Raw genomic sequence first — 22,160 nt, 5'->3', positions numbered from 1 at the left:
GTAAATCATTCAACAAATGGGTGAAGGTCGTTGCTTATTCATATCTTAGATTACTAGAATTTTTTATTATTACTAACAAAAAACATAAGTTAATTTTTCAATAATGATCTTATAAATACTTTGTTTGTGCATATTTTTGTCCTTTCATATCATCAGGAAACTTCATCATACCTGCAGTTGGTGGTGGTCTCTCCTTCGGGAAACATACTCGAAACAATCCTCTTGTTCTGGTATAGTAATAGTACTTATTGTTCATGCTATTAAATAGGTCATCCGCATCACTGTGCTTTGAAGCAAATGCCTAGAATATAAAATGCAATATTTAGTTGAATTGGTTTCACGTATCGCTTATTTAATTCAAGAGTATCCTAACTCAAAAACAAAATATTTCAAGAGAACAATTCAAAGATTTCAACTGTAATCCACTGAAATGTGGGAATGCCAATTGTTATCCGAAATGATTGCATACCAAGCTTAAGAGTGTCGTTGCTACTGCCATCTATCGACGAGTAGAATAAGAAACTAGGTAAATCCAATGTACTAATGTAAAAGTACGGCAACCTCCATTTAATTTAATTAAATGTAACGAGTGTAGCAAACAAGCAATCAGATGTTCGCTTCTATTCTGTAAATACCGACACTGCCCTCTGTAGGCCAAATTATATTAGGTCATCATAGTGATTAAGTCGTAGCGATATGAAGAAAAGCGATTGATTGAAAATATGGAAGTCATAGCGAACGTGCGCGAGAAAATAGCTCTTTGTATTTTTAATTAAAGAAATATTGGAAATTAAACAACAGCAATATATTTAGCACATAAGTCCAGCTTTTTATTTTTACCTGTAGTGCTAAATTTTTAAGTCGCTCTTTACACATATATTTCTGTTGCTGATGACGCTACTTTATTTTGGTTGGATTCCAAGAAAAACTGACGAAACTTTATCGAACCATCAAATTACAAGAAAATTTTCGCACAAGAGAAAGCGAAACCAATATTAATAATTTTAGCATGTTAATCTTTACTTAAAAAATTTTATTTTTCATTTCTTTTTCACAATAGAAACACAAAGCTCTTGCCACAGGGCTCCGTCCTAGGTCCTCTTCTCTTTAGTATGTTTTTAAATAATATTTTCAATACCTGCTCTCACGTTTTATTACACGTATATACGGATGACGTTCAATTATACTTATCGAATCATATTTGCTTTCAGGCTTAATGAGGACTTCCGACTGATTCTTGAGTGGTGCTTCCAATATACCAAGAAAAGATCCAGCTTTCTGATATCCCTCACCTTTATATTGGTTCTGAAAAGCTTCAAGTGGTCGAGGTTTCATTATCAATTCTAGGCTGTCCTGTAAGGATCACGTCAATGAAGTTGTGTGAAAAATTTATTTTACTTTGCGGTGCTTAAGAACATGCTCGCTTTTTGTACCCTCAGATACGAAAAGGAAGCTCGTTTTGAACTTGATTGTTCAGTAAACTCAACGTACGTTCTCTCCACAATCTCAATGTTGTATTCAACCTTGACACTAGGTATGTTCATGGATGCGACCTAATAACCTTCATTAATGCTCGTAATTTTATTTAAATCGAGCCATAACCGCACAAAGGGCTTAACCGACATCATATTTAATTTTTTATTTTTGATGAAAACCGAAGGGCCATTACCATATGCATCAGCTCCAAAAAAATCAAAGTCCAACGATATACCGATACGAAGTTATAGATAAGGCAATTTTGGCCCAAGTGCACAAAACATTTTTTTTATATTTTTTTGTGCTCGCAGTGTGTAGGCTAAGCCTTTTTTCTGATAAAATGTTGTCCTTTTAATACAATAGTTTTTACATTTTGGTGCGCATGTTTCGTAATTTTCGTGTTTTTCATTTAAATATGGACTTCTTGCAAACAGAGGTGATTATTTTTAGATTAAGATTTTCGTAAATAAGGATTATAATGAATATAGCCAATAATTGTTGCAGCCAAATAAAGCTGCACTAGTTCCATACCGCGACACCGATTCTTCAGAGGAAATAGTTGAAGAAGAGACTTGTGTTGGGAAACGAGGTTGGAGGATTCCAAAACCACTACCCAAAAGACTTTTACGAAAGAAGAGACTTTCTACTTTAGTTAAGCCGAACCCGTGCTTAAACAAGAAGTGTAAAAATGTCTGTGCTGATAAGTTCAGCGAAATACGACGTTTGCAAATTAATGAACCTTTTTGGAGAAGACGTAACAAGGATCATCAGAAACAATAGATTGTATTGTAATACACGGAAATGCGTTAAAAGGAAGACATGAGAAACTAGTAGAAGACACGTCTCTTACGAGTACACTATAAATTACGAGAATGCAAGTTCTATTGTATGTCAACAGTTTTTGCTGAAAAAATTGAGTATAACAAAAAAAGCTATTGCGGTAGATAAGAAATACCACACTTATTAGTCCTGAAAAGAAAAACGTTGTCTTTCGTCATAACAAGACACCTGAATATAAAATAAAGATAGTAAATGCATTTATTGAGCAACTACCGCAGTTCCATCACATTACTGTAGAGATAAGAGCAGCAAACTTTACCTCCCAGAGCGATTCAACATATCAACGTTATACAAGTGCTACACTGAACACTTAAAAATCATTGATAAACAAACTGATGTTTCGAAAAATTTTCCACAACAATTATAGAACTGGTTTTCATAAGCCCAAAATAGAGCAGTGCATGACTTGTGAGAAATACAAAAGACTAGACAAAAAAGAAAAAGGAAATTTGGAACAAAGTGATGAATATCAGAGCCATATTAAGGATAAGGAGAGGTCCAAGCATATATTTTTGGAAGAGCAAAGTAAACCCTTCGTTTTTGTGTGCAACATTCCATCTCCAAAAAGTACTGTGTACGTGGCATGGTAAAAACGTAAATTTGTATTATTCGAATAGTTATTATAACGAGAGCATTTACGAAAGTGACACCAGAAATGGGTATTGTTTTTTATGGGGAGAGATTGATAGCAAAAGAGCTGCAACGAGATCTGTACGGTAATTTTTGAGTATTTAAAAATTATAGATCTAAGGAAAACCTGTAAACAAATTAGGCTATATTGTTACTGTTGTGCAGGTCAAAACAGGAACAAAGCCATGCTCGCAATACTTGCGTATTTTCTTGAGCAGTCAACATAACCTAACCAATTACCAGGGCATACAATGATACCCGTTGATTCCGTGCATAGCACAATCGAGTCATTTATTCGCCACAGAAATGTCTGGGCTCCGATTAGTAAACTGTAATTGAAAATGCGAGAACTAATCCAGGTAATTATAATGGTATTTCAATGAAATATTCGGACGTTAAGAACTGGAAAGCATTTTCGCTATCAAAATTCCCAGTTTCATCAAAATTATCCTTTAATACCTTGCGGTCTGCTGAATTAGAAACAAATAATCCTAATATTCTACTCAGGTGTAGATATTTTGAAGATTCAGGAAAAGTTGAGTATTGCTTGGATACTAATCTACGAAAAAAACGCATATCATTGTTTAATAAAGGACCCGCTATTTTATACAAGAGCTTACAGAGAATTTCATCGTTAAAGTATTCAGATTTAAAATCACTTTGTGATAAAAATATAATTCCCTAAATTTTGCACAGAGTACCAGAACTTAAAACATAAATCTTTTATCACAGATACATTACCAGATACTGATGTAGAAGACGACAATGTGCAATGAATAGATTGTACCTTAGTTATATAGTTTTTGTTTCAAATTACTTAGTTTAGTTGTAAATTTAAAATATTTGTTATTATTATTATTAAATATGAATAAATATGATTTGCGTCTTGAAATCTGAATAAAAATATTGATCTGCATCACCAAACACTGTTTTTAATGTGTTCAAATGTGTATTTTTTATTAATAATTTAATTTTGGCTTAACCGGCACGGAAGTCTTTTTTTTTTGGAAAGCAAAACGGCGTAAGCGAATACTACGCCATTATTATTAAATAAATACAAAAAACTCCTACATCAGTATACGTCAATTATGTAGTCTTCTATACACACAAGCTTTCACGTTAATATCTAAATTAATCGCATTATTAATACAAAAAAAGCTTCTACTGAACGATTTTGTTTATGTCGGTTAAGCCCTTTGTGCGGTTATGGCTCGATATGTTTAAATTGCTTGCCCACAAAAAACCGGAATATCTATATGAAAAGCTTAGGTTTTCCAAAGGTACTCGTTCCTCGAATTTAATATAGCCAAAGTTCAATTACTTGCGAAGTTCTAGGCTTTTTTGTAAACGGTGTATGACTATTCCATTGTCTCTAAGGAATTCGCTGTGATAAAGAATTTAAGAACATCATATTTAAATATTTTATCGATAAAACAGCATAAGACGGTGGTTATAAATTTTGTTCAGAGTTCTACGTTTTAAGTCCTTTTTAATTACATATTCGTAATATGACAATAGATATGTTTATTCATAACTGCGATATGTGCACTCATTTTTGTTTATTTGAATTGTGGTGCGCTTTCAAATCTTGTTTTTTAACTTATTTTAAAACCTAGATATATCATACTGAACTAAACTATACTATACTGTACTATATTATACTATACTTATTATATATTTAAGTCTGCTGCTTGTATTGTGCAATAAAAGACTAAGTCTTAATGCGCTAATATATCCTAAATAATTAATAAATTGCACTGAAATTGAAATTGAAACAATGCAAATAACATGGAAACATTTTTTTGCGTTCTCTCGGTTCACTAATTTTACAAAACTTTTGATTTTAGTCGTGCACTCATGCCCAAATATTTAAACTATAAAAAATGTTTCACTTCTCAGAAAAATTACAGAAAAAGCTGGCGAATGCCAAAAAAAAATTTTACAATTGTGTTTGTTTTTATCGGCCTATTGATAAAGGATTCCAGGTTCGATCAACCCAGTTTTTATGATAACTATTGTTTTTTTTAACGTTTCTATGATAGAAAAATAATTTTTTATTGTCTGTATTTGATTAGCGAGACATGCTCATATTGATTTATACAATTGTTTCTTGTTATTGATATTAGAGAAAAATTTCAAAGTTTACAAACGGCTATGGTTACTAGGAATGTTTTTGAATTTCACTTCTTCATCAGCTAGCTTCTACGGAGCTGATGTGAAATACATATGGGGTATTCCATCCCATTTCGACCAATTTCGAACCCGACCGCTTTGGAATTGGCTGAAAGTTTTTCGTCTTTTTCTAGCTTACGAAAGACGTTTTTCAGAATTTTTTCAAATTTTTTCATCCAACTCAAAAAAAGTTATGAATTAAAAAAAAACACCGTTTTTGTTTTCAAAATGGTACAACTTTTTCAAAAATTGACCGTTTGGAATCTTTTTTTTTAATTTGTTTTTAAATGTACTTTTCGGAAAAAATACAAAAAAATTTTTAAAGGTTTTTTGTTATTTTTCAGTTTTTTGAGATTTTTCGAAAGTACATTTAAAAACAAATTTGAGAAAAAAAAGATCCCAAACGGTGAATTTTTGAAAAAGTTATAGCATTTTGAAAAAAACACCGTTTTTTTCATAAAAATTCATAACTTACTTTGAGTTGGACACCGTTCAAAACGCTATAACTCTTTCAAAAATTTACCGTTTGGTATCTTTTTTTTTTAATTTTTATTTAAATATACTTTTGTGAAAAAATACAAAAAAAATTTTAAAGTTTTTTTTTCAATTAAATAAAAAAAAAAAAAAATTATCGGCCCACTCCGGGATTAGTGGGGATGATTGCAGTATGGATTGAAGTTTTTTATGAGAAAAAAAATGGCGAAATTCGAAAAATCTCGAAAAACTGAAAAATTACAAGAAAAAAAGACTTTAAATTAAAAAAAAACCAGATCCCAAACGGTCAATTTTTGAAAAAGTTATAGCATTTTGAAAAAACACCGTTTTTTTTATTTAAACTTTTTTTGAGTTGGATGAAAAAATTTGAAAAAATTCTGGAAAACGTCTTTCGTAAGCTAGAAAAAGAAGAAAAACTTTCAGCCAATTCTAAAGGGGTCGGGTTCAAAATTGGTCGAAATGGGATGGAACACCCCATATATACCCTGCAAAAATCGCGAGTACTCCATGCATGCATGGAGTACTCGCTATGGACCAACCGAGTACTCCAAAATTAACCACAATTCATACAAAAAATATGGTCCAATTAACATTGCGATGTCCTAGGACTGGACCATATACTCCAGCTTCGCATTACATCAGAGTAATCCATGGAGTACCCACAGTCCAATAAACATCGTGTAGTGATTACAATCGTTAAAAACGAGCAATGATCGTCTTACAATGTGTTCGTGTAGAAACATGAGTTGGTCCATTGCTGCATTACAGTGGAGTATAATGGTAAGTACTCCAGTGGGCCACATGATCCAACGATTTTTGCAGGGTACATATACATTTCATGCATCAAAGACGGTTCACACGCCATAGTGTATTTGACACTTTGGTTGCGTCGTTTATATGAATGTATTTATAATAAAAGCAACATATTTACGTTTCACAGCAAGACACGTGAGTTACTTGAGCTGTCCTTAGTAAATACGCCACGATCATTTACTATGTCCATACGTTTTGGTCGCTCATGCAATATGTATGTACATATGTTTAGTATGTAGGAACTTTAGTGAATATGAAATTGTTTAGAATAATTTAGTATAAACAAGCCGGAAATTGTTTTAATAAAGACACTTACACTTGGTGCTGCAATACGGAACTACCCAAATTCTTTGCGTTTTATAATCTCTTTAAAACAAACTTTACATGGAGATCCTGCCAGATCTGCTGAATATCGAAGAATCCCTCTAAAAATCCTGAGCTGCTGAAATAAAAGGCAGACTCCCTTTAGAGTCCTTCTAAAATTTCCTTAACCTCACTCCAATGGCTGATGCTTGCAGACCAATTTTAAGCAAGTAACGCGCTTACACGAATGAAGTGAAAACACAAGCATAACAGGGTGGAATAAGAAATCCCGCAGCAAGGGTGGATGATCAATTTATATGGACGAAATTTATGTGGACGAAAACACCAAGGAAGCGACTTACTATATAATTATAGTTATCCGTATGAATTTAGAATATTTCCCTATACTTTCTAGAAGCTTATGGCAACCTAACGGCTGCCTTGCTATGGGAAAAAAGTAGATTTCTGCCAATAAATTTAAGTAAAATGAATCCTGTTCAAATGAATGAGGAAAGAGATATAATTAGTCAGGAAGAATTTGACACAATATTTTGCGTTACAGTAATTTAACTTCAGAAGAAGAAAATAAACAGGCAATAGAACAACCGAAGCAATAGAACCAGTTAGACAGGGCCCTAGACTATAACGATAGAAGAATATACACGTAGGACAAAACAAGTAAAGGTCGAGTAACCAAAGATTCCAAAGCCAATCAAAATTAAAAGAAATAGAGTAGGAAAAAGATTTAACTTAAGAAGGGCTGTAACCATATCATATCAAAGAATTTATCTTAAACAAGCACGGCGGAAGGATTCAGTTTAAAAAATAAGATTAGGTAATTAAAAGACATGTAAAAGAAATTATTTTTTTTTTTGTTGAAAAAAAAATGAATTTCTTTAATAAATGAATAAAAGCAAAATTTAAAACAAGCATTTTTTATATTTAATTCACAATTCCGACCAAGAACCCAATCACTTGGCTTGAGAACAAAATAGAAAAAAGAGAAGAAAAAAGAGACTTAGAAAAGGAATTACAGCGGTTGAAAAGATTTTGGAAGGATATTAGAATTACTAGGGAGCCAACTATTGAGGATGTTATTAATCCTACAACTAGATCGTAAATAAAAATAAATTAAAAAAAAGGAACAAAATCTTTGTATATACCTTTTTGACAATGGGAAGCCAAGAATCAAAAGTCACTAAATCATAATGGTAAACACGGTTCAAATAATAGACCACACTGAAGCATTGGAAACCATACAAATTTACCTTCTAGTTATTGTCGTTGTTAGTGCTGTGATCTTATTTTTGAGATGCTATTCAACACATAACAAAATTTTGAAAAAGTAGTACCAGAGCCGAGCAGACGGTCTGGACAAAGTCTAAATTCAAAAAAAAAAAAAGAAAATTATAAAAGAAAAAATCTTTTTCTAAATTTACCTAAGTGGGTGAATGGGAAACTCTTCTCAACCCACTTGTGGAAGAAAAGACTTTGGCAGAAAAGTTTATAAATGCATTAATAAAAATATAACCATACCTGTAACTGTTTTGAAGCATCTCAGGATAATAGTACAGTCGTTGAATAACATAGGGAAGGCTATACACGAGATATATAGCCAATTAACAGCCAGTCATCAGCTGGAAGTACACCACATTTTTTCCAATGTTAGGGATAAATTGGTGACCTCACTAGCAAGATATAACATTGAGACGTTGGTCCCAACGTCATATGAAAAAGCGATAAAAATAAACTTTTGTGCCTTATTAGTGGAAACTCAACCCAATTTAGAGCAAACTCCAAAAACTGAAATTCTTCAAGAAATTCCCAAACAGAAAACGACAAAATGTCACAAACAGTAGTCGAATTTTTAAAGACTGCTTCGTCAATTCTGCCAGAATTTGATGGTAAAGCCGAGAACTTGCACAGTTTCTTGGATGCTTTGGATATCCTAGAAGAAATTAAGGATACCCATGAGGCTATAGCAGTTTCGATGATAAAAACAAAGCTAAAAGGAACGGTTTGAAACCTGTTAGGAACTGAAAGTCAAAGTATTGACAGAAAAACTCCTGCACATACAGCAACGCAGCAAAACGGCCAATCAATAGACTGCCGAAATTGAAAAACTGACAAAATCGTTGGAAGGAGCATACATATCCGACAGACTAACACCAGAGTTAGCAACCAAGTATGCTACACAATCAGCTGTAAAGGCTATATGTATACATAAATGGAACGTTCACTTCAATGCACGAAGCTGTATCAAAATTTACCAACAGTTGCTCAGAAATAACTGGAAATCCAAATTCACTTTTGCATATTCGCCAACAAAATTACTTTCGAGGTAACTTCCGTAGGGGTTATCAAAATGATAATTGCAGAGGCAATCAGAGGCGCACATTCAACAATTATAATAATATAACAATAACAAAGCAAATAACCAAAGATCTGGTCGAAATTTCGGATCGCGAGGTTATAGCCGTAATAATACCAGAAATGTCAGAAATGTTACGCAACAGGAAAACCAGCAAACTCCACCTCAATAAGTAAAAAATTATTTGTTTTCAATTTACACCTCAATAGCTACATATCTTTCAGAACAACTCTGAATAATTCCATTTAAACCCTCCTGATTGAGACAAAAGCAAATATTTCAATTATAAAAAAGGGTCAAATTGACAGCAATGTCACAATTAATAATTCACAAAAAACAGATTTAAGAGGAATGGTTCAAGCACTATTGGCACGGTTAAAGCAGATTTAAAAGATGATTATCTATTAATTAGACACAATTTTCACATAGTAGAAGACAATTTCCCAATCCCATGCCATGGAATATTAGGATTAGATTTCATTAAAAAAATATAATTGCATTTTAGATTATCAAAAAAAAGGTACATCCTAATACTAATACCACATGATTACCCAGAAATCATAATAATTCAAATGACTAATAAACCCTCAATAAATAGCATTTCAATTCCCGCAAGATCAGAAGTAGTTCGACAAATGCACATTAAAAATAGTAACTCCGAATTACTAATTCCACAACAAGAATTGTCTGAAGGCATGTTTATTGCAAGCACCTTAGCAAATTCACACCAAACGTTTGTTAGAATTATAAATACAACAGATAAAAATGCAAAACTCCAAGATTTCAAGGCTAGGTTAGGTTTAACTGGCCGGTCCATGAGGACCTCACATAGACTAAATGAGTCCGTAGTGTTACCAGAAGTTTTTCTTAACGACCAAACTGAAAAACCCTATCAAAAACCAGGACCTATGTTATAAAATAACTCCGTCCTCTTGGCAAATACTAGAAGCTTCCTAGGACTTAAGCCACTTGCTGCTTCTAGATCTGGCAGCTGTATCACTCCTAATAGCTGGAGTTTTAGCCTGGCTGGCACAAATCCTTGGGCTGAACCCTCCCAGAGGGTGTCGGCTGGTAATATGCACAACAGTTTCCCCTTCCAGGGGAGTGCTAGCTAAGTTTAGGAATCATTTCCATTTGTGCCCCGGCTCCTTATTAGCTCAGGCATATGGAAATGGTTTTTAAACCTGGCCTCAAGGTGGGAACTGGACCACGCCCAGTTGAAAAGGTGGTCCGCCCCTAATCCAGGGTGTTATGTGATTCCGTGCCCATTGGATGGTTTGCAGTCGGGGGCATCGGACTGTAGTCTTACGGAGCCTCCCGGATACCGGTGACATGCTGCGGTATGGGGTTCTAGCGCGGTCGACCGCATTGTTTCCCCTATCACTTTGCTTTCAGGCTGCCGAACGGTCTCACCTTAGTAGGCAGCCGACGAACCAGATAATAATGAATAACAAAAATCTTGCCTCGGATCCCTGCACGGGTAAAGATGCCGCCCTTGGACTAGGCATTAAAAAAGTCCACAACCCGTCGGGAACTACACAGACGGCACCGACCAGGCATTCACGGCAACAACATATTCTTCGGCCACCTGTGCAAGCTAGCGGAAGGACTAAACCACTTGAGGGCAAGTCCAATCCCGCGGCAGCCGGCAACGCTAGCCCTAAAGAGGGAAAGCAGCGTCCGACTGAGCAAGCACAGGAGGCCCATCCCACGCCCGTACCGGGCACCTCTCGTCAGCAGGTGGCTGGTAAGGGCTCTAAGTCCTTCACGGACGAAAGTACTGCCTCCACCGCTGCCAAGCTACATCACAAGCCGGCTGAACCCTTGAGGGTTCCAAGGCAAATAAGCGAAAATCGTTGAGAAACTTGGCAACTCTCCTAGCGCAAAGTTGACGGCAGAGCAAAAAAGTTCTCTGGCCTGGGCCAGGAAAATTATTGCTGCCAAGAAGAGCAGCAACAACAAACCAATCTCCCAAGGTACTGCGACTACCTCTGCCTCTTCTGTCACCAAACAACTTTCTGACCCGAAGATGCCGGCCTTTAAGAGACAAAGGTCTATGGGAAATGCCTCGAGCGATTCCAAAAGGCACAGGCGGTCGGCCTCTACTCCCTCTGCCCTGACAAAAAACCTTCAACGAGGCGGCCAAGGCCAACTTTACGCTGACGATTTTGAACCGCGGTCACCCGGATGGGAACATAACCCCGGATAACTAGAAGAATGTCCTTAACGGCCTTCTCAAGATCTTCAAGGACATCATGACCAAGTATCCGGGACCGGCTCCCACTATCCGTGATGCCGGCTGGTACCAGGGTAGGGTCAAGCCTGTTTCCTGCGCCGATGAATGCTCGTGCAAGGTCTACAAACTCGCCGTTGCTTCGCTAGGGCAACTGTGGTCTAGGGCCGGGTTGGGTGCGGTCGGTTTGGAAGAAATTCCGAACAGACCGAGAGCGTGGGCCTGGGTCCCAGACGGCATAGCGGATCCTGGCGAGATCTTAGATACCATCGCGGAGTCTAATAAGGGGCTACCTTCGAGCGATTGGAGGATAGTCCGGGTCGGCGAGACAAGGGCGAAGCAGCTTTATGTTGGCTTCATCATAAACGAGCCTTCTCTCCCTTGGCTTGACGAATGCGGTGTAGTTTTAAGCTACGGCTTCTACTCCATCACTTCGAAAATTCGAAGGGATGGTACGAAGGAAGAAACACCGGACGAGGGTGAGCCTGTACCTCAGGGGAGAAGTTGGACAGAAACACCCCTAGTAGATCTGCTGCCCCTGGCCCTGAGGAATGAACCGCCACCGCGCCGGAGGATCTGGTGATTGGGGATACCGCCTCGAGCGAACCCGCAACCGCCACAATGAATCTCAGGGACCCATGCAACCCCTTGAGTGGACATGGGGTCGATATCGAACTGGCACGCAACACTCCGGATGCCGAGAGCGTACACTCTCGTTGTCTGGGTTTGCGGGCCAGTTCTTTTCTTTACTGGCATGGATGAGCAGCTTTTACTGGAATCCGACCCGTTGGGTGCCGAATTCGATGATACTATCGTAGACGGGGGCATCCGACGATGGGGATCAGCAGAGGATGGACGTCGATGCGGCAAACGACCTTTAACGGGCGCGAAAGTACTGCAGATAAACCTGCACCACTCTAAGGCAGCCTCGGCTTCCCTAATCTTATGCCTCAGCACAACATATGAGGACGTCGTTCTAGTCCAGGAGCCTTGGGTCGTTGGCAGCAAGGTCAGTGGACTCTTTTCTAAGGACTACCAGCTGGTGACACCGCCCGTGACAGGTAGAATCAGATCTTGTATTCTAATAAAGAAAACTCTAGTATTTATTCTACTATCTCTTTTTAGCGACGGGGACTTTACCTGTATTAGCCTCAATCTGGCTGATGTCCGCCTATCTTGCGCACTATCGCGCAACTTCTGTGCAGGACCGGCTCTTCAAAGCGGTACGGGAGGCCCACAGTAAAGGGTTCCCGATAATAGTTGGCGCCGATGCCAATGCACATCGCACCGCTTGGGGCTCTATCGACATTATCACTAGGGGTGAGTCTCTTTTTGATTCTATTATTATTAACAATCTAACTATATGCAACTATGGAGACAAACCAACTTGCATCACCTGAAATATGAAGGAGGTTCTAGATATTACTCTAGTTTCAGGGCCATTCTCTGACCTTGTCAAAAATTGGAGAGTTTCCAATGAAAACTCCTACTCTGATCATATGTATATCACTTTTACTCTGCTCTTGCATACACCGCCTAGGGTGGAATAGGAGACGTACGGACTGGAACCTTTATAAAAAAGTCCTAACCTCTATTCTCCTAAAAAACGTATCTCACGGTAGGTCGAGCCTACCGCTAACAACTGATGAAGCGCCTCCTTTAGACACAGCATTTGCTTCTTTCGGTGAGCTAAACTCATCGTCAAAAATAGAAGAAGCAGTAGATCTTATCACCAAATCTTGTAACGCTACCTTCACAGTAGCCTGCCGGGAGATTAAGGTAAGGGGTAAAAAGAAACCCTATTGGTGGAACCAAGAAATCTCCGAGCAGAGGAAAAACAGCAGAACTTGTTTAACGAGGCTAAGCGCACTGGAATCTGGTCCCATCATAAGGACGCCTTAAGTCCTTTAAGAAGTCAATACAGAAGGCCAAAAGGGACTTGTGGACGAATTTCACCAATGACATCGAAGGAGTCTCAGAGGCTAATCGCCTGCGAAAGGTCCTCTCCAAAAAGCCCATACCTCCAAGCTGCATTCGCACAGCGAACAGAAATGGGCCCCTTCTAGTACGGAAATTCTAGAAACCATGGTCAGCACTCACTTTCCAGGCTGCAGCTCTCACCCATACCTCTTTAACACGCAATCTAACCCAGGGCCGTTTCGACTCCTGGACCACATTGTAAGCGAAAAAGGAGTTATCTGGGCAATCAAGTCCTTTAAACCCTTCAAATCTCCGGGAATGGATGGAATATTTCCCGCTGAATTACAAGCTGCAAGCGATCTTATAAGCCCACTGCTAGCTAAAATCTACAAGGCTTGCCTCAACCTGGTCTATATCTCCACGGAATGCACCAAGGCAACGGTAGTCTTCATACCCAAAGGAGGCAGGATGTTGGGTAATAGTCCAAAGGATTTCAGACCAATAAGTCTGACCTCCTTCCTTCTAAAAGTTCTGGAACGATTGCTGGATGCCTATGTTAGACGATCGGCAAATAAGGCACTAATCTCCAACAACAAACACCCCTAAATCCGTAGAGACAGCTCTACATGCTATCACTACTAAGATAGAGAAGGATCTTGCCTTTAAAGAATTCGCGCTGGGTATCTTTATCGACATAGAAGGAGCCTTCAACAACGTTCTCCCGGCAGCGGTCACAAAATCTCTACGTTCACTAGAGATGGAAGAGCCTCTGGTGGAATTCGTCGATCTCCTTTGAAACAAGAGAAGCATATCTCTGAGCTGGGCAACTCATCTTCAATAAGGTATACCAACAGAGGAACCCCCCAGGGGGGAGTTCTTTCTCCTCTACTATGGAACCTGACGGTTAACGCTCTGTTATCTATACTACAGCCCACCGTATGCCAAGTCATTGCATGTGTCGACGACATAGCCTTGACAGCTACCGGCAAACACGTTCCGGTGCTTGGTGAACTCTTGCAAAATGCTCTTAATCTAACAAACACTTGGTCTAGGGAATGCGGACTCAGCATCCGCAGTGAAAAAACTTAGATGGTGCCTTTTACCCGCAAACGCATTATACCGGAATTTACCCTCCCGTCCCTAAATGGGTGGGAAATCAAACTCTGTACCGAGTTTAAATATCTCGGAGTTATACTAGAAAGGAAGCTTGACTGGAAACGAAATGTGGACGAACGATCCAAGAAAGCCACAATGGCTCTCTGCGCTTGTAAGTCGGCAATAGGAAAAAGGTGGGGTCTCCAGCCACGCATAGTCCATTGGATCTACACGGAAATGGTGAGACCCATACTCTTATACGCCGTCACCGTATGGTGGACGGCACTCGATATCGAATCTAAAAAGAACAAAGTAACGAGAGTGCATAGGATGGCGGTAATGCTTACCAGCGGTGCCCTTCCCTCCACTCCCACCAAAGCTCTTGAACCCATATTATTCCTATCTATATGGTAGATACTGTGCCTCCTACAACGCGGCAAGGCTCAACGCTATCGAACCATGGAGGGACTGCAGGTTTGGTTACACCCGGATCCTGAAGCAGGTCCCTGAAACCTTCTTGAAATTGGACCATACAATATCGTCCCCTTGCTGGGACAACAAATTTTCCACAAGAATCCCAGAGAGGAACGAGTGGACAAACGGCGGGGAGCCGGGATCTCACGAAATATCCGTTTTTACAGATGGCTCTAAACTAAACAACAGAGTCGGCAGCGGAATATTCTCGGAGAAGCTCAATCTAAGCGAGAGCTTTCGCTTACCCGACCACTACAGCGTTTTTCAGTCTGAACTTATAGCTATCTGGGAAGCAGTCCTCTATCTTGCTAACCGGCAGGTGACCAATTCTATTTGAATTTTCTCTGACAGCCAAGCTGCCATAAAGTCCCTGCAATGCAGTAGCACCTCGTCTCTAGTAGAATTGAAGTGCAGAGAAACCCCCAACCATCTAGCTGAAAATTGCAACCTGAGCATAATATGGGTTCCTGGCCACTGTAACATCTCAGGAAACTGCGCCGCGGATGAGCTAGCTAGGGAAGGCACCAACCTGCAAACAATAACCTCCGCTGGTTGAACCAGCCCTCCTCTAAACAGTTGCAAACACCGCTTACGATCTCTTTTCACGGATCAAACAGATGGGCCAGGGAACCTACATATAGTATATCCAATCAAATCTGGCCTAAGCTGGATGAAAAGAGATCGCAATCGGTGATATTGTTAAACCGTATCTCTATAAGCCCACTATTGGGCCTTCTCACAGGTCACTGTCTCATGGGCACTCACGCTGCCTATATGGGCCTACAGACAAATGACTTGTGCCGCAGCTGTAGGGACGAGGAGGAGATAGAAAGCGTAGACCACTAACTGTGCCACTGTCCCGCACTGTCAAAAACCAGGTACCAATGCCTCCGCAGACACTCCTTTGGGTGCCTTGCGGAGCTTGAATCTACAAACACAAACGACATATTGCGTTTCATCAGGCAAACGCGCTCGTTTAGCCGAAAGTAGCGTAACAGGAATTAGGGGTCCCCGCGTGGTAGCACAACGGGCCACAACGGCCTACTTGAGTCTCCGCTCGGACAGCGTAGGCAGTCACTTTAACCTAACCTAACCTAGCCTGGCAAGCGCAGGGCACGAGCACAGAACGTGCTCGATCGTTTCCTCCCCCAGCCCGCACTTCCTACATCTGCTTTCACAGACCAAGCCTAATTTAAAGGCATGTGACGCCAGAAGGCAGTGTCCAGTTAGAATACCCGTCATAAGTCTACAGTCCTCTCTTTTTAATGATAGAAGCAACTTCGTTAGTCTAAGGTTACAAGACTATGTGTGGAATTTTCGACACTTTACAGCCCCGCGCTTGAACCCACGCCTTTCCTGCTCGGTCGATCATGTGCATCTCTCGCCTTCGCTTAATCTCGCCCAGTCTAATTGGGACGTCTACAGAGCAAGCTTCAAGGGATGCGCCATTTTTAGCTAGTTTATCCGCTTTTTCATCCCCATCTATTCCCTTATTCCCTGGGACCCAATATATATGTATGCTTCTCCCTGTCTCGATTCTCTCCAGAGACTGCTTACACTCTAACACGAAGATGCTGTGCTATGCGAGATTATTGCCTTAATTACTGCTTGACTGTCAATATAAAAGTTAACACGGTTGCAGCTTAAGCTATTCTCTTCCAGGGTTTCTATCGCTTTGGTTACGGCTACTATTTCCGCTTGGAAAACGCTACAGTAATCCGGCAGCCTGTAACATCTGTTTATTTCCGGATCAGCACAGTATACCGCAGACCCTACTCCTTCCACTATTTGGAACCATCTGTGTACACATGTATCGCCTCGTCCGTCATTTGAGCACCCTTGCGCCAACCGTCGACCCCTATTGTGGCCTTAAGATCGCCCTCGAAGCGCAGATAGGGAATTAGATAGTCTGATCGTCTTGTGATTGATGACGCTATACTACTATAGACGTATGGTCGGCGCTCAAGCTGCCGAGGCACCGAGCCTGATTGCAGTTGTTAAGGCTATGTTCTTACCTACCAGATCTACAGGTGGAATGTGCAGAATGGCATAGAGTGCAACCGTCGGGGTTGTTTTCAGAGCTCCCGTAATGCTAAGCATTGATAGTCTGCATCACCCCTCTAATTTTTTGAGGTAGGTTTTTTTTGTGTGGCTTTCCACCAAACAAGAACTCCATAGTATACAATAGGGCCTACAATCGCTGTAAAAACCTGATGGGGGAGAGAGAGAGCGATACGTCCCACGTACACCCCAGCATTCTTTTACATGCATAAAGTGCCTTTGAAGCCTTCTTGACCCTCTCCTCCACGTTGAGCTTCTATGACAACTTACTGTCTAGGATGATTCCTAGATACTTTGTGCAAGGTTTTTCCTGAAGGGTCACTCCTCCTAACTTAGGCCTGATCCAATGTGGGACCTTGTACCTCTTTGTAAACAAGACCATATCCGTCTTCTCCGCGTTGACTTTCAACCCGACATTTGATGCTAAGGTATGAATATCCCGAAGCGCCCGATCCATAAAAGAGCCAATCGTTGGAAGGCGCTTTCCACTTATGGCAACTGCAACGTCATCTGCGTAAGCCATAAGTTTTACGGGTCCTTCATCGAATCGCCTGAGCATTTGGTTGATTACCAGCGTCCACAGCAGAGGTGATAGCACCCCTCCCTTCGGCGTGCCCCTGTCCACTGATTTCGTGACCTCGCACAATCCCCATTTTGATGTTATCTTCCTGCAATTTAACATGCAGCCGATCCATCTCGTTAAGCCTGGATGTACTTCAATGTAATTAAGACCATCCATAATCGCCCATTTAGACACATTATTGAAAGCCCCGGCAAGGTCTAAGAAGACTCCTAGAGCATATTCCTTATATTCCAGGGCTTTTTCTATGCTTATTACCACCCTATGCATTGCGGTGTCTACCGACTTGCCTTTGGTGTATGCATGTTGTGTTGTGAAGAGCAGCTTTTCATCCACGTTGGGCTTTATGTACACATCTATCAGCCTCTCAAAAGTTTTGAGCAGAAATGATGTTAAGTAATTGGTCTATAGTCTTTGGGACATATCTGACCGATCTTCCCCGCCTTTGGTAGGAAAGCAACACGACAAGTTCTCCAGGAGTGCAGTAGATGATTCAGTCTTATACACCCATCGAATATTATTAAGCCATTCCACGACCGCTCTACTTGAAACTTGTAGGTGGCCGGAAATATACCATCTGGGCCCGGCGATTTAAACTTAGAAAACGTCTTCACTTCCTATTCTATCTTGGTATCGGTCACCAAGCCGCCACTACCCGCTCCGTGTTCGAAGTGTAAATGATGTCTGCTGGCTCTTCTGAAGCATTCCCCGATGGTAAATGTGTATCGAGAAGCCCCTCAAGGGATTCCTCACTATTACGTTCTCTTTCTTTATCAGTACCTGGACTATGTTTCCCCTCGCTAGGACTTTTCTCAACCGTGCTGTTTCGCTGGAGCACTCTATGTCCGTACAGACACTTTTCCATGAGGTTCCCTTCGCCCTGGAAATTTCACGCTTGTAGATCCTCAGTAGATCCCTGTACGCGTCCCGACATGCTTCGATTTCCGCGGTCTTTGCTAACTTAAACATTTCTTTTACCTGTCTTCTTAGAAGACTCAGCTCATTGCTCCAACATGGCGGCTTTGCTTTTCCTCTTAATCTTCTTAGAGGCAAGCTTTGTTATACGCGTCATAAGCATCCTTGTTAGGAATTCATTAGACTCCTCCAGTTCCTCCACATTGGCAACCTCTTTGGGTTGTCCCAGTTTTGGTTCTACCTGTTTCTGGAATATAGTCCAGTTCGTTGCCCTAGGGTTTCTAAAGTTTCCTCCCTTTTCTACCCTCTTTAGGGGGATGCTGAAGCTGATATACGCATGGTCGGAGAAGGACGGTCTATCAAGAACCATCCAATCATGCCTTGATATATCACGTTCGGAGCTAAGTGTCATATCCAAAACATTGCTGGATGTTGGGACAATGTATGTAGGGACATTTCACCTGTTGGCTATCTGCAAATTGGTTTGCAGGATGTAACAAAGTAGAGATTCGCCTCTCTCGTCCGTATCTGTTCTTGCCCACGTATTTTGGTGCGCATTTGCATCTGCGCCTATGACCAACCGCCCTTTGCGCCCTTCCTCCTGTACTAGCCTTTTGCACCCCATCGGTGGAACCTCCGCAGCATGGGCCATGTAGCAGGACGCCAGGATAAATGCCTGCTTATTCTTTTGCTCAACTGCCACCACTATGAGGTCCTCAGTAGTGTAATTAGGCAGCAAAAATGAATGCAGCTGTTTTCTTACCATTACTGCAGCTCGCACCGTCCTTCCGTTTGCGCATAGTAAACGCCAAACCCACGCGCGCTAAGTCCAAAAACCTTTCCTACGGATGAGAGCCACGGCTCCTGGATCAGCGCCACGTCAAACGAACCCTCCTCAAGGGTTAGGAGGAGTTCGCTCGACGCCACTTTACTGTGTTGGAGGTTTATCTGTAGGACTCGCAGCGCCATTGGGCTGTTTGTCCCCCTCCAGCACTTTCATTGTGACGTCGTCGTCATCTCCTTGCCCTTTTGGCTTAGAGTATTCGAGGCCCCCTTCAGCCTCTCGTAACTGTTGTGCCGGGTGTTCCTCTGTGCGAGTCCCAGCACCATTTGGCGGTTGGTCCTGTTCTAACACCTTCGTGGTGACGACGGCTACCTCTACCTGTCTTTTTTCTCTTAGGCTCTTGAGGTCATTTTCGACTTCGCCCACCTCTAGCGTGTTAGGATTTTTATCCTCGGGACTTCTTTTCCTGAGTCGCATGTAAATTTTGCCTTTGCCATAGGACATTTTGCCAAGCTGCGTGTACAATATATCCTCCGCCTGCTTGTTTATTTGGAAGATGTCGAACTGACCTTCCTCCGTAGGCCGAGATACAGTAAGTGCCTTCCAATCCTGTGTCGGTATGTTTGGATACTGATTCTGCAGAAGTCACAGTGTATCCTCCGACTTCATCAGGTATGGTATCCATACCTTAACTTTTGGTACCGCTGGATTTGCGCTTTATCCACTACCTCAAACCGCGCGTTCGTGCCTTGCCGTTGGAGGTTTGGTACCACTTTCTCCAGCCACCGCAAGCTGGCGATGTTGGCGCACGCTATCATCTTCGCACCATTATACAGGGTTTCTCTCAGCAAACCTTTTGAACTTCCTTCGACCTACTTTTACCGCCTCATGGACCCATTCCAAGCGCTCGATCTCCACTACCATTGGGTCGACCACTGCTCCAAGGCGTTGGACAATTCTTAGTGCTGCACGGTACTGCGAGAGAGCTCTTTTATTTCCTCTGCTACGTACCCTTCTCCACTCTTCTACTCCGTTTTCATTTGTGTGCTTTTCCAACACGGAGTTCATTGAATTGGCACTACTCTCGCTCCTTTGGCTTGCGACTCAGTCCTCCTCTCATCATCGTCCTTATTACAATTAAGTAGTGAGTCGCTAATCTTGGTCGTACGACCACCTGCCCGACAAGGCGGGCTCAGCGGTCCAGTATTATATACGGGGAAAGAACCGTCCGCCACAGCAGCACCCCTTACTGTGGTAAGGCCATCTATACTTCCCGAGGTGGCCCGGTATCGGGAAGGCTCCGTTCGAATACAGCCGAATTTATCGCCCGGCTGCAAATCGTCCAATAGGCACGGTCCGCATAACACCCTGGATTAGGGGGTTGGCAGTTCTTGGTCACCGACATCCCGCCGCCCTCCTATGAGGCGAAACGGCGTAGATGCCTGTCCTAAACAACTCCGCCTCATAGCCGGGCGCTATGGAGTTCGGCTAAGCCCACACAACAACGGAAAGGTGCTTACCCTAGTGAGGGGCTACGCACAGAAAATTTGAGTGATCATACAATAATAAAAAATAATAAACTTGAAAATGTGGCCAACAGCAAAGAAAAATTAGAAAGATTGAATACAAATTTTCCACACATTGCAAATAAACCACTTAACGCATTATTTGCAGAATTCAAGATGATGGAGAATGGTTGTTGATTACAGACAAGTAAATAAAAAGCGAACTGCAGATAAATTCCCTTTTCCAAGAATTGATGATATACTAGATCAATTAGGAGGAGCTAAGTATTTTTCGTGCTTAGATTTAATGTCTGGTTTTCACCAAATAATACTCAGTCCAGAGTCAAGAGACATTAAATCATTTACAGCCGATGATGGCACACACCGCTTTAAAAGATTACCTTATGGCCTCAAAGTAGCTCCAAACTCATTCCAGAGGATGATGACATTAGCATTCGCAGGCTTAAAACCATTACAAGCATTTTTATACATGGACGATTTAGCCGTATTCGGATGCTCCGAAAATCATATGATAAAAAATTTACGGGATGTTTTTGCAACTGGTAGAAAATATAATTTAAAATTACATCCGGATAAATGTCTATTTTTCAGCCAAGAAGTAACTTACATAAGCAAAGGAATTTTACCTTACCCCAGTAAGTCTGAAACTGTTAAAAACAATCCGACTCTTGAAAATGCGGATGGAGCAAAAAGATTCGTCGCATTTTGCAATTATTACAGAAGATTCATTCCAAAATTTTGCAGAATACTCCAGAATATTTACAAGACTTTGTAAGAAAATTGTAGTTTTCGACTGGACAGAGGATTGTAAAAAATCCTTTGACTATTTGAAAGCTGCATTAATAAGCCCAAATATTCTACAATATCCCGATTTCAGTAAACAATTTTGTACAACAGCAGATGCTAGCGGCTATGCTTTTGGGGCAGTTTTGAGTTAAGGGTACGAAGGAAGGCAACTACCAGTTGCTTATGCTTCTAGGTCATTTATAAAAACAAAAAAATAATAAATGTAAGGCGCAACAACCTCCGAAGAGATCTAAGGCCGAGCTTCTCTTCCAATTGTCGTCGTGCTCCTCTTGATTTTTCTTACAAATTGGCCGGACGGGACCTATATGTTTTATGCCGACTCCAAACGGCATCTGCAAGGCAAATGAGTTTTTACTGAGAGCTTTTTATGGCAGAAATACTCTCGGAGCGCTTGCCAAACACTGCCGAGGGGCGACCCCGTTTAGAAAAATTTCCTTCTAATTGAAAAACCTTATTTCTAAAATTTTGATGGTGCTTTGCCCGGGGTGTGAACCCAGGGCATACGGAATGGTAGGCGGACGCTACCATCACATCACGGTGGCCGCCATTCATTTGCAAAAGGAGAAATTAATAAAGCCACAATTGAAAAAGAATTAGCGGCCATTCATTGGGCCATAACATATTTTAGACCATACGTTTATGGTAGAAAATTCTTTGTGAAGACA

The 22,160-nt window shown here is 41.0% G+C and overlaps 1 protein-coding gene across 2 annotated transcripts in view; it reads right to left on the bottom strand.

The window, feature by feature from the left end:
• LOC137250027 (uncharacterized) overlaps nucleotides 1-22,160 on the bottom strand; it is a 138,939-nt gene that overhangs the window by 78,534 nt on the left and 38,245 nt on the right. For both annotated transcript variants that reach the window (XM_067782222.1, XM_067782223.1), the window contains exon 2: nucleotides 172-301. In XM_067782222.1, the coding sequence (XP_067638323.1) occupies nucleotides 172-301 (130 nt within the window). The remainder of the gene's footprint in view (nucleotides 1-171; nucleotides 302-22,160) is intronic.

Source organism: Eurosta solidaginis, chromosome 4, assembly GCF_040869045.1.
Source record: "Eurosta solidaginis isolate ZX-2024a chromosome 4, ASM4086904v1, whole genome shotgun sequence".
NCBI lineage: Eukaryota > Metazoa > Arthropoda > Insecta > Diptera > Tephritidae > Eurosta > Eurosta solidaginis.
Note: the sequence above shows the minus strand (reverse complement) of the source record. Positions and strands in the feature narration are given on the sequence as shown.